This window comes from Anolis sagrei, chromosome 1 (assembly GCF_037176765.1).
Source record: "Anolis sagrei isolate rAnoSag1 chromosome 1, rAnoSag1.mat, whole genome shotgun sequence".
NCBI classification, from domain to species: Eukaryota; Metazoa; Chordata; class Lepidosauria; order Squamata; family Dactyloidae; genus Anolis; species Anolis sagrei.
The window spans coordinates 73,298,003-73,310,022 of record NC_090021.1 but is presented as its reverse complement, the minus strand read 5'-3'; the positions used below and the strand labels follow the sequence as shown (position 1 = coordinate 73,310,022).

The window sequence follows — 12,020 nt, the reverse complement described above, 5'->3', positions numbered from 1 at the left end:
TGTGTCTCATAGACTTAGCATGGGGATTTGGTTAACCAGTTAAAATTCATGAGTAAACCAGTTTTTTTTTAACCTGAAACATTTCGGGGGGGGGGGGGGGTTGAACCCCTAACCCCCCCCCCCCTTGCTACAGGCCTGCCTCAGGCCCCTTTCTTTTCCCCCTCAATTGTTTAGCAGTTTGACTCAGGCCTGGGCCAACTTGGGCCCTCCCTGCAGTTTTGGACTTCAACTCCCACCATTTCTAAGGCTGGATCTCGCATTTCTCGCAGCCTCAGGCCTTCCTGTGAATTGTATTAAATGACAGTGTAGACTCATATAATCCAGTCCAATCTGCATTCTGAAACTACATTATATGGCAGTATAATAATAACAACAAAACCTTATTTGTATCCCACCCTATTTCCCCAAAGGGACGCAAGGTGATTTCCAACATAAAAGGCAAAACATTCAATTGCCAAAAAAAAATAAAAATAAAAATCACAGATTAAAATAAAAGCATCATAAAACACAAAAATCCTACTAAACACAACAATAAAAATTTAAACTGATTGCAGTTATAACTCCCATCAGACAAGGCTCAACAAAAACCAATGTCCAGGACTATAAAACGGGCATGGTTAACTATAAAAGGGCTGGGCAAGGAATAATGGAAACAGGGTATCATAGGGCTGAGGAAGTGATGAAGGTGTAGAACCAGGAAGCTGGTTAAATCTCAGCATACTGATCCTGAAATCAGGCAGACTGAAAATCCTTGAGATTTACCATCAAGTAATGCCAGGATGATAATAGAAATGAAATGCTAATGATGTATGCTTTCACAATATTTCTGACTTATGGCAACTATATAAATGGGTTTTCTGGGGTGGAGAGTATTTGACTTTCTCAAGGTCAAAAAGTGGGTTTCCACGGCCAAGCAAGAAACTGAACTCTTGCCTCCAGCCATAGTTTAATGCTTAAACCACAACACAATGCTGGCTCTAATGAAATATAGGCTAAATGTTGTTTTATAGTTTACTGCAGGAACAGGGCAGTTGAAGTTCTCTGGATATTAGGTTCCAGTTCCCAATCTGGTCAGTATTAGGGTATAGATTATTAACACACTTATTCACCTCTGCTTTAGTGAAATAGATAAAATATTTTTGTACCTAATGATCTGTTTCTGTTTTCCTTTGCTGGATGATATTTTCTTCTAACATTGCCGAAAAGTCTCTTAAATGTAATATATTGTGTTTTTATTTATCAGAATTTAATGAAAACAATTTTTTGCTTAGAATGTTGTGTTGCCATTATGGTTAACACAATATAACACAGTTCATACTGCTGATATGGGTCACTTTATCCTTTGTTGTAGTTTTCAGCATTGGTAAACTTCTGGGAAACAGAAATAATCAATTTATGAACAATAACTGTTTACTGTTTATTTTATGCAAGAATTAGATTAAAAAAACTAATGCTGTAACATGGATTGTATTGCATTTGCCCTTCTATATTCTTAATTGACATAAAATAACATGAAATTCAGTATTGTGAAGCTAAAGTTTCGAGTCAGAGCTAAAGATAACTATGCGAAGAAGTTTTTCTTAACATAGATAGATTCTGCATCAGTTCCATATACAAGACATGATCCTAAGACATCTAAACTATTAACAGACAGTGTAGGATTTGAAATTAAATTTGTGATTTCTCTAGTAGGATCGTTCCTTAACCATGCACTAATCACAGACTGAGACTGAGGCAAAAATGTGGTACTTCTCCCACCTGAAAACAAAACACAAAAATAGTTATCATCACAACTGCATATTTTGCAGATTAATGTAATAGTTAAGACAAGCACATGCACTTTATACTTAAACATTAGGCCTGGGTAACAACGGAAAAATTTGTTTCTAAAATCGATTCGTTTTTTGGGGGTTTTTGCGTTTCGATATTTAAAAGAATTCCGAAATTTTTCTTTTAAAAAGTTCGATATTTATGAAATTTCGTAAATGTAAAAAAAAATTACGAAACATTAACGAAACAAATACGAAACAATAACGAATCGATTCGTTAATGGCGGACGCGACCGCGCAATACGCTAAAAAACCTCCAAATGGGACAGGGGGAACTTCTGAAGCTTCCCTCTCCCTCTGTTGTTGACTGTTGGTGTGATATTATAATTTTTTTTCACTAATTAAACAAAAAACAACTATAAAACTTGCCCCAGACATGCGGAAATAATAACGAAATGAACTCAAACCGATAACGAAACGAATACATAACGAATCCGAAGCATTTACGAAACGAATTTAAAAATTCGTTTCGTTTTTAAGTTGCTCCAGAATGGTTCGTTATCGCTTCGTTATTTTAAAAAAAAAATAACGAATTTTTAACGAATTACGAATTAACGAAACGAAACCGCCCAGCCCTATTAAACATCCTTAAAGTGTTGAGCTTTGTCACTAATGTGCCAGAAATACAGCTTATACGCTATAGACCTCCAGAACCATTAAACCATTATCTCCTTGCTTCATGAGAAGTTAGAGTAAAAGCAAATATTTAAATATTAAGTCGGTATCACTTTTAGGCTCTTCTCCCCACAAGTAAAAGTGGAGGTTTCTTTGTCTGAGTAGGAATTTGTACCCTGGTCTTGAGTTGTAGTCCAACACTCAAAACACTATACCACACTGGAATATAGATCACATAAAGGTTTATTTCACCTTTATCAAGGAAGATGCATATAATGATGGAAACCAAGTGAACATGCCAAGTTAAAAATTACTGTGCTAAAAGAACGGCGGGGAATCTCTTGTCAATGCAATTGCTTAGAAGCTTAAATAAGATTTACCTGTATGAAGGTAAGATTTCCTTTCAGACACATCAGTGGAAGCATCCCAGTGCCACAGAGTTCCATCCTCTGAACATGTGAACAAGTGATCAGGATTGGAAGGATGAAAGTGCACTTCCCACACTGAAAAAAATATATGGCAAGCTTATTTTTGTAGTTTATAATGTAGACATATGCTCTGTTGGTAACTATTAATAATTCAGTATTTTGTTGCTAGAGGGCAGCATTATGCTTCCATTGGCTCTTGTAAGATAAGCTAATAAAACCCTGGAGGCTAGGATGAAACACACCTGATACTTTCTAGCTGAAACCTCTTACAATGAATGTTGAGTATTTTTTTTATGCACAGGGGAGCCTGTGAAGCTATTTTTGTGGCGCTTCAGGCTCCGCCTCCCACCTCAAGTGAAAGGCATCTTCAAGGAAACTCTAGGAATAGTGATTTCTTTTTTAAATAGTCTGCTGCATCCTTGCATCATTTAACAGTAAATGATACAAAATTTCTAAAATTTAAAGTGGACTTGAAAACTGGTCTTGGCCTTTTTTTTCAGTCAATGTGTCCCTGGGATAAAAACTGCCCCTCTTGACCACTCTATTTTCCTAATCTTATTCTCTACATTGGTGTGAATTCTCTTGGGCCCATCAATGCTTTATTTTCCATTGCTTCTTAATCCAGTCAAGTCACTTGTCAATTGATAAGAGCATTTTTGCAAATAGTACTGCATTTTAATTCCTTTGCCATAGCCCTAATGCCCCCAAGTATTATTCTATTTCTTTCATAAATCCAACATTCCTGAGTTAGCCCATTGTCTTGTGATTCTCTGTTTCTAAGACTGTTAACTTGTTTTCATCTGTACCACCAACACATGTATTGATACAGAAAGTGTCAATTGAGGGCAGACACTTTGTCTGACTTGCTGTTTAGAGTTTCTAGTTAGCTGGGTATGGGAATATAAAAGGCAAGTACAGACTGCCCAATCATGTATATGCCAAATAATAAAGAAAAAGAGATTTACTGAGCACTACGGGGATTTCTCTTACACATATGGAACATTTTACACATAGTGGTAGTGTCATCAAAGATTCAAGCATGAAATCTGTTTATTTAGTTACTTACATTCTGCTTCGTGAGCATTCAGCAAGGAAACTGGTATGTCACCTTGTCTCACATCCCAGATACTCAACATACCATCTTGGCTACCAGTGGCTACAATGTGCTGTTGGCTGGGGTGCCTATCTACACAGTGAAGTGGAATCCTTTCCCCCGTCCTGCAAGAAGAGAGCAAGACATACTTTGATGGAAAATCCACAAAGACAGTAGTCAGAGTCCTAGCTGAATAAAATGTCACATACCGTAGTTACAGTGTGACATTTGGCTCTGACAGTGCCCATAAGCTCAGAATGAAGTGCTTACAATGAAAATATTTGTGAAGGCTCATTTCCTTGCTGTCTGAAATCCCATATTTTTAGCTGACCAATGGAATTCACTGTCAAGATTTCTGTTGTGCGAAGTCGAGTCACTGCATGAAGTGTGCTGCTGTCAGCATTGTCTGAGAAATTAAAAGAGACACTCATATCAGTCCTTTTGATTTAAAGCATGCTAGAATTAGTGCAGTAAACAAATAAGCAACTGTAAGGTTATGCCAACTATGTGCCATATACATTTTGAAAATTCAGAGTCCAAAGCTTAAGAGACTCTTAAGGGGAATGCTGATGTTGATTTACCTATTAGATAATACTGTTTACAACTTTGGGAACTGATAGCATTCTCTAAGGAACTCTAACTGGATACGGTTTACAGATATCTAGCAAAGAACTTTCTGTACTTCAGCAAAGAGATAGGGCAGGAGACCTGATCCACCATGTTCAAAAAAGTGTTTTTCATATTACTGGTGTCATATAAATTCACTTTAAAATATTGATACTTCAGGCATGCTACAATAACTTCCCAGGTAAAGACAAATGATTTTATTTTTCCTGCATTTAAGGGGTTCTGCACTGAAGGCTACAACACTATGTTGGAATAATAGTTTAGAACTTTAGTACAGGCATCTTAACTGCCTACCTACAGTACGCACAGCTTCCTTCCGGTCCACTGTGAATACATTTATCCTCCCATCTTCACCAACTGTAAAAATTTCAGGGCTGTTGCAGACAATCCCGGTGCAGGGTGCATTTCCATGAGATGGGTCATAGAAATGTGCATTTTCCCATTTTTGGCTTACAGATAGAGTCTGAAAAACCAAAGAAAAACAATGAAAATGGGCATGTGGAAAAAATGTAATGACCAAGACTTAGAAGAGAGAGACACTGAGAGAGAAAGAGAGTCACGAACACCAGTATTTCCTCCTTGCCTGAATTTGAAGAGGAGACTGTGGGACCCCATGGGAGCTGCCAAAATGGCCTGGGGTGCCTTGTAGCTGGAATCTCAGACAAAGGCAGTAAAAGATGACCTGTGTACAAATGATACTTGTATTCCTAATTATAAAGACAGCCCCACAAACTATCAGGATAATCACTTAAAGGAGCAACCTGAACAAGCAGCCCCAAAGTAGTACCTCAGACTTATCTTGATTGAATTCAATATAGGTTGAGTATCCCTTACTCAAAATGTTTTAGATCTGTTGTTGTTTGCAAATATGTAATGAGATCTTGATGGAACCCCAACCTAAATATGAATTTTACTTATGTGATACATACATCTTATACACACAGCCTGAAGGTAATTCTATATACAAATGTTTTAAATGATGCGCATGAAACAAAGTGCATGTACACTGAACCATCAGAAAGCAAATGTGTCACTATCTCAGCTATGGATAAAGATTATTTTAGATCCTGGATTTCAGAATTTCAGATAAGGGGTGTTCAACCTGTGCTGGCCCTAATTCAGCCCTGCAGCCAGCCACTGATGAAACACATCCACTGATGAAAAAGGAAATGGAGCTGGACATCATCCTTAAATCACTTTAAATCTCTAGATGACCTCACACAACAGTTTCACACAAATGTTGCCTAATCTCAGAAGCTTAGCATAGTTAGGAATGATTAGCACTTGAATAGAGAGGCCAACAGGTATTTCCAGATAGGGCTGGGAGAAATACGCACCTGCAGGGTTGCTGCCAGTTAGTGTTCACAATACTGGGCTAGATCAACTAATTTATATGACAGTGTTATCTGCTCCCTGTGTAATGCAGTGTAATAAAGAAAATGTAGCCCAGAGGAACCTCAAAGCACAAATGCTATGCAAGTGACAAGAAATCCCTCAATATGACCTTTAAAAAATAGCAATCTAAATACAAGCAAAGCCATTGAAAATCTGTATCTCCTACACACAACTTCTCAAAAAAAGATAACAGCACCAATGGCAATTAAAGCTGCTGAGTGATCCAGAAAAATGAATGGAGTCACATTGTTATTGTCTCTCCTGTGGTGGTGGAGAGATAGAAGCAGTTTTATTCACTAGACTAAGCAACTGAAATAGATCTGGAAAAGCCATTTAATATAAGAATATCTTGCTGTGACCTACTTGATCACCTTGCCCACAAACCAACTTTTTTCTGCCTTGTGTTTTCTTGAGAGCAAGGTAATTTTTTGTACAACAGAATAGATGTAAGCAAACCTGATTAATTTACCTGATTATTTTGATGGTGCCGAAAAACAGTCACACTTCCAGTGGATGAAGCAGCTACAATTCTTTCCTGGTCCAAAAACTAAGGACAAAATATTCAGATATGAATTTGTATTGAAATAAAGTATCAAACAGAACCAGTGTCCCATTTATACTGTGTAACTTTAGTGACATCAATAACACAGTGCTTGGAAAGCTTTAAAGTCATTTTATAGCCTTTTACCTGCATATCCATAACATCGCCACTATGTTGAATATCACACAAAAGATGCGGTTCTGCGTTATATTCTCCATTTGTGTTCAAACTTCCCAAGTCTCCAACAGACCAAAAAGACACCTTATTTTCCTATAAGATTACCAAGAGAGAGAGAGAGAATAACAAAAAAGAAAAACAACCAGGATAAGGAAAAGTTACTGCATATGAATCATAGAGTTAGAAGACATCTTGTGGGACATCCAGTCCAACCCCCTGCCAAGAAGCAGGAAATCACATTCAAAGCACCCTCTCCCCCCACCCAGCCTCTGTTTAAAAGCCCCCAAAGAAGGAGCCACAACCACACTCTGGGCCAGAGAGTTCCACTGCTGAACAGCTCTTACAGTTAGGAAATTCTTTCTAATGTTCAGGTGAAATCTCCTTTCCTGTAGTTTGAAGCCATTGTTCCGCGTCCTAGTCTCCAGGGCAGCAGAAAACAAGCTTGCTCCCTCCTCCCTATGACTTGCCCTCATATATTTATACATGGTCATCATGTCTCATCTCATCCTTCTCTTCTGGATGCAAAACATGCCCAGCTTTTTAAGCCGCTTCTCAAAGGGTTTGTTCTCCAGACCCTTAATCATTTTAGTCACCCTCCTCTGGACACACTATTCCAGATGGAATACCAAGGCAGAATAGAGGGGTAGCATGACTTCCCTGGATCTAGACCAGGGGTCCTCAAACTAAGGCCCAGGGGCCGGATACAGCCCTCCAAGGTGATTTACCTGGCCCTCGCTCAGGGTCTGAAACTACTTGAAAGCAAACAACAACAACAACAACAACAACAACCCTATCACATCAGCCAAAAGCAGGCTCACAACTTCCCATTGAAATACTAATGAGTTTATATTTGTTAAAATTGTTCTTCATTTTAATTATTGTATTGTATTGTTTTAAAGTGTTTTTTGCACTACAAAGTGTGCATAGGAATTTATTCATGTTTTTCCCCCCAAATTATAATCCGACCCTCCAACAGTTTGAGGGACTGTCACCTGGCCCTCTGTTTAAAAAGTTTGAGGACGCCTGATCTAGACACTATACTAGAATGGCCTAAACCAGGCATGGGCAAACTTGGGCTCTCCAGGTGTTTTGGACTTCGACTCCCACAATTCCTCGCAGCCTGAGGCTGCGAGGAATTGTGGGAGTCGAAGTCCAAAACACCTGGAGGGCCCAAGTTTGCTTATGCCTCTTCTATATTACAGAATTAATGCATTGGCCCACTTTAATTGCCATGTCTCGGTGCTATGGATTCATGGGAGTTGTAGTTCGGTGAAGGCCCGACCTCTCCCATGGCCTTGCCAAGCTCCACCTCCCAGGCCTCACCTCGTTGTCCCAGGATCCCGTGGCGAAGACCTCCGGGGGCTGGAGGGCAGCGGGAGGGAGGGGCCGCCAGCGGGTCTTGCTGACTTTCTGGGAGACATATCGGGCCAAGACCTCCTCCATGCTTCGCCGCCAGAGACAAGCTCCTTCCTTCCTTCCCGCCGCAGCCGAGGCCCTCCCCCCGGCTTGCATGCGCCCCTTTCCTATTGGACGGCGAGCACCACGTGAGACGGCAACCCACAAAGGTCAATACTCTCTACTGGGAAGGCTGCTGGAACGGACTTTGTTGGCTGTGTTGTCGCAGGCTTTCATGGTCGGAATCAATGGGTTGCTGTGAGTTTTCCGGGCTGTGTGGATATGTTCCAGAAGCATTCTCTCCTGACTTTAATGTCCAGGGTGGGAGAAAGAACTCTTGCCTGCTTGAGGCAAGTGTGAATGTTGCAATTGGCCACTTTGATTAGCATTTAATGGCCTTGCAGCTTCAAAGCCGGTCTGGTTGCTGCCTGGGGATCCTTTGTTGGGAGGTGTTAGTTGGCTCTGATTGATTCTTGTCTGGAATTCCCCTGTTTTTTGAATGTTGCTTTTTATTCACTGTCCTGATTTTTTAAAATAGTGGTAGCCAGATTTTGTTCATTTTCATGGTTTCCTCCATTCTGTTGAAATTGTCCACATGCTTGTGGATTTCAGTAGCTTCTCAGTGTAATCTAACATGGTAGATGTTAGTAGTCCAGCATTTCTGTGTTCTCAAATAATATGCTGTGTCCATGCTGGTTTCTTCAGGAGAGAATGCTTCTGGAACATGGCCATACAGCTTGGAAAACTCACAGCAACCCAGACTCTGTTGGTGTTTTCACCAATTAAGTCTATTCGGAAAGACCAAAACGACAAGGGCTGCAACTACACTGCAGATTTCATGCAGTTTACCTGTCATGAATGACTCAATGCTATGGCATACTGACTGTGAAATGTAGAAGGGAAATAAATTAGAGAGGAGAGGGGTGCAGGAGCCACAAAGGAGGTAATAGAGAAGATGAGCAAGTCAAGAAATAAAGTCTGTTTTTGGACGAGGCCCCATCTATACTGCCATATAACCCAGTTTGAACTGCATTATAATGGTCAGTGTGCACTCCTATAATGCAGATTGAACCACATCGAACTGGAGTCTACGCTGCCATATAATCCAGTTCAATGAAGTTAATCTGCATTCTGAAACTAGATTATATGGCAGTGTGGATAGGGCCATGGACTAACAAGTGGGATGAATGGGAGCTTCTTGGGACTGGCAAAGGCCTTTATGGCATAGTCATATCTGTCCCAATTTGGCAGGAAGGGTCTCGTTTAATTCTATGCTGTCCCATTTTTCTAGCATATTTTTAAGAAGTTTCTCTTTTTTCCCCAGACAGCCACTTAATCCAGAGTTAGGAAGTGGGATTAAAATCTGGTTACCTTAAAGAGAGTCCACACATGAAGTCATTAGTCCTTGGAAATGGTCTCGTGGTGCCCAGAAAGGTTTGGCTAACGTGGAAGCAAGGGAACCGCCAAAGCTACAGGAGAGCTGCCAAAAGTTCTTTCACCTTTTTTTGTTAATGACTCTCTGAGATATGCTGCTCCTCATAAGCATTTTGCCAATAGTTATGAGTGCTAATGCGCTGATGTGGATATAACAAGGTGTACACAAGCAGATTTCTTGTCATCGGGAGAGTTCTTTCCTGAACATGGCCATACAGCCTGGAAAACCCACCGCAACCCAATGATTCCTGCCATGAAAGCCTTCGACAACACATTGTCATTGTCCCTCCTCACCCTCCTGGTGCCTTTAAGTTTGCTCTCTTGAACACTGTTTCCCTTTGGGGTCACTAAGATTACTGTATGACGCGAATTGTATGTGCACCCTAATTTTGGCACGGTAATTTAGCCCAAAAAGGTGAGTGTTAAGACTCAAGTAAATATGGTACAGTATATGCAAAGTTAGGTTTCCATTTGAGAAGAGGTTGTTCTCTACAGATACATAGATACATACATATGTTGCACTTGTTTCCTAAACATAAATCACATTTCCCGAGTTCCCCAAGTGATACTTGGAGCAGCCTTTTATGCAGTACCACAAATTTGTTGTTGTTTATTCGTTCAATCATTTGACTCTCCATGACCTCATGGACCAGGCCTCACCAGAGTTTCCTGTCGGCCGTCACTACCTCCAGCTCCTTCAGAGTCAAGCCAGTCACTTCAAGGATACCATCAATCCATCTTGCCTTTGATCGACCCCTCTTCCTTTTTCTTTCATTTTTCTCCAGGATCATTATCTTTCCTGTCTTCTCATTATGTGGCCAAAGTAGCATACTTCATCTTTGCCTCTAATATCCTTCCCTCCAGAGAGCAGTATGGACTGTTTTGATCATCTTGAGGTCCAAGGCACTCTCAGAATTTTTCCTCCAGCACCAGTACCACAAATACACTACCTATGTTGTGCCATGTCAATGCGGTGTTTGGGAATTGGTTTTTGGGAATTGGAGCCCAAAACACCTGGAGGGCCAAAGTTTGCCCATGGTTGGTATACAGGATAATGTTTAAAATGAGATCTGCAAGTTGGCAACCATTTGAACCCCTTGCATAAAATTATAATTTAATTCAAAATTTAGGTTATGGTTATATATATTTTTCTCTACAGGCCAAATGCATATGTGGGCTCTACATCTGGGACATACAGGGTTTAAGCTTCAAATAACCACTTTAGCTACTATAGTAGAGTCTCACTTATCCAACCTTCACGCATCCAACGCTCTGTATTATCTAATGCAGTCTGCCTAATGCCTGGATCCACAGCTGTTTCAATACATTGCGATGTTTTGGTGCTAAATTCGTAAATACAGTAATTAAAACATAACGTTAGCGTGTATTGAACTGCTTTTTCTGTCGATTTGTTGTAAAACATGGTGTTTTGGTACTTAACTTGGAAAATCATAACATAATTTGACATTTAATAAGCTTTTCCTTAATCCTTCTTTATTATCCAACATTTTTGCTTATCCAACATTCCACTGACCTGTTTATATTACATGTAATATTACAGTATAGTGGTATAGTACAATATAGTAATATATAATGCTAATTTTGTGCTATGCTAATAATATATTGTATACACATATAATATTAATATTATAATGTAATGCAATATAACACTACTACTAATAACAATACAATATAATAATGATATATATTGCATCAAATATTACAGTATGGTGGTATAGTACAATATAGTAATATATAATGCTAATTTTGTGCTATGCTAATAATATAATATATTGTATGTACAAATAACTTGTAAGCCACTCTGAGTCCCCTTCGGGGCAGGGTATACATGTAGTAAATAAATAAATAAAAAGCAAGACTCTATTGTAATACTGTTTCAGAATGCAGATCAACTGCATTGAACTGGATTACATGGCAGCGTAGACTCATATAATCCAGTTCGGTGCAAATAATCTGCATTCTGAAACTACATTATATGGCATAACAACAACAACAACTTTATTTTTATACCCCGCCAACCATCTCCCTGTGGGGACTTAGGGTGGCTTACAAGGGACAAGCCCAACAATTACAAATAAAACACAATCAATTAAAAACATAAGATAACATATGAAAACAATCACAATTGAAAACAACAAGGGTTTTCATTTCATTTATTATCAAGTGCAACAATCAAGTAGACAGGGCTGGGAATAGTGGCATCAAAAGTGTTGAGGTAGGCTGCTAAAAGGGCAGGTGTAAAGTGCTGAACTTAACGTAGGGACAGGGAAAATTACTGGTGGACTGCCTAATCAAAAGCACACCGGAACACCCAGGTTTTTAGTTGTGTCTGGAAAGAGGACAAAGTAGGAGCCTGTCTGATCTCCCTAGGGAGGGAGTTCCAGGGTCTGGGAGTCACCATCGAGAAGGCCCTCTCCCTCGTCCCCACCAACTGTGTTTGAGACAGCAGAGGGAGAGAGAGTAGT

The 12,020-nt window shown here is 39.7% G+C and overlaps 1 protein-coding gene and 1 long non-coding RNA gene across 2 annotated transcripts; one reads left to right on the top strand and one right to left on the bottom strand.

Annotated features, from left to right (window-relative positions):
* Positions 1-1,403: 1,403 nt before the first annotated feature.
* On the bottom strand, positions 1,404-8,176 carry NUP43 (nucleoporin 43). Its single transcript, XM_060753547.2, has 8 exons — positions 8,029-8,176; positions 6,676-6,798; positions 6,457-6,534; positions 4,887-5,055; positions 4,236-4,371; positions 3,939-4,090; positions 2,825-2,947; positions 1,404-1,758 (listed from the first exon to the last, which is right to left on the bottom strand). The coding sequence occupies exons 1-8, from the start codon at positions 8,146-8,148 to the stop codon at positions 1,562-1,564; spliced, it is 1,098 nt and encodes a 365-aa protein (XP_060609530.2). The 5' UTR covers positions 8,149-8,176; the 3' UTR covers positions 1,404-1,561.
* Positions 8,064-10,659, top strand: LOC137096523 (uncharacterized). The gene is made up of 2 exons (XR_010909529.1): positions 8,064-8,358; positions 9,425-10,659. It is a non-coding gene; the product is annotated as an uncharacterized lncRNA (long non-coding RNA).
* Positions 10,660-12,020: the final 1,361 nt, after the last annotated feature.

Excerpts from the sequence above, each read along its gene's own strand:
- NUP43 (XM_060753547.2), bottom strand. The coding sequence starts at position 8,148 with ATGGAGGAGGTCTTGGCCCGATATGTCTCCCAGAAAGTCAGCAAGACC. Across the intron at positions 6,799-8,028 it reads CGGGATCCTGGGACAACGAG|GAAAATAAGGTGTCTTTTTG; the intron begins GTGAGGCCTGGG and ends GTAATCTTATAG. Across the intron at positions 2,948-3,938 it reads GAATGCTCACGAAGCAGAAT|TGTGGGAAGTGCACTTTCAT; the intron begins GTAAGTAACTAA and ends TATTTTTTTCAG.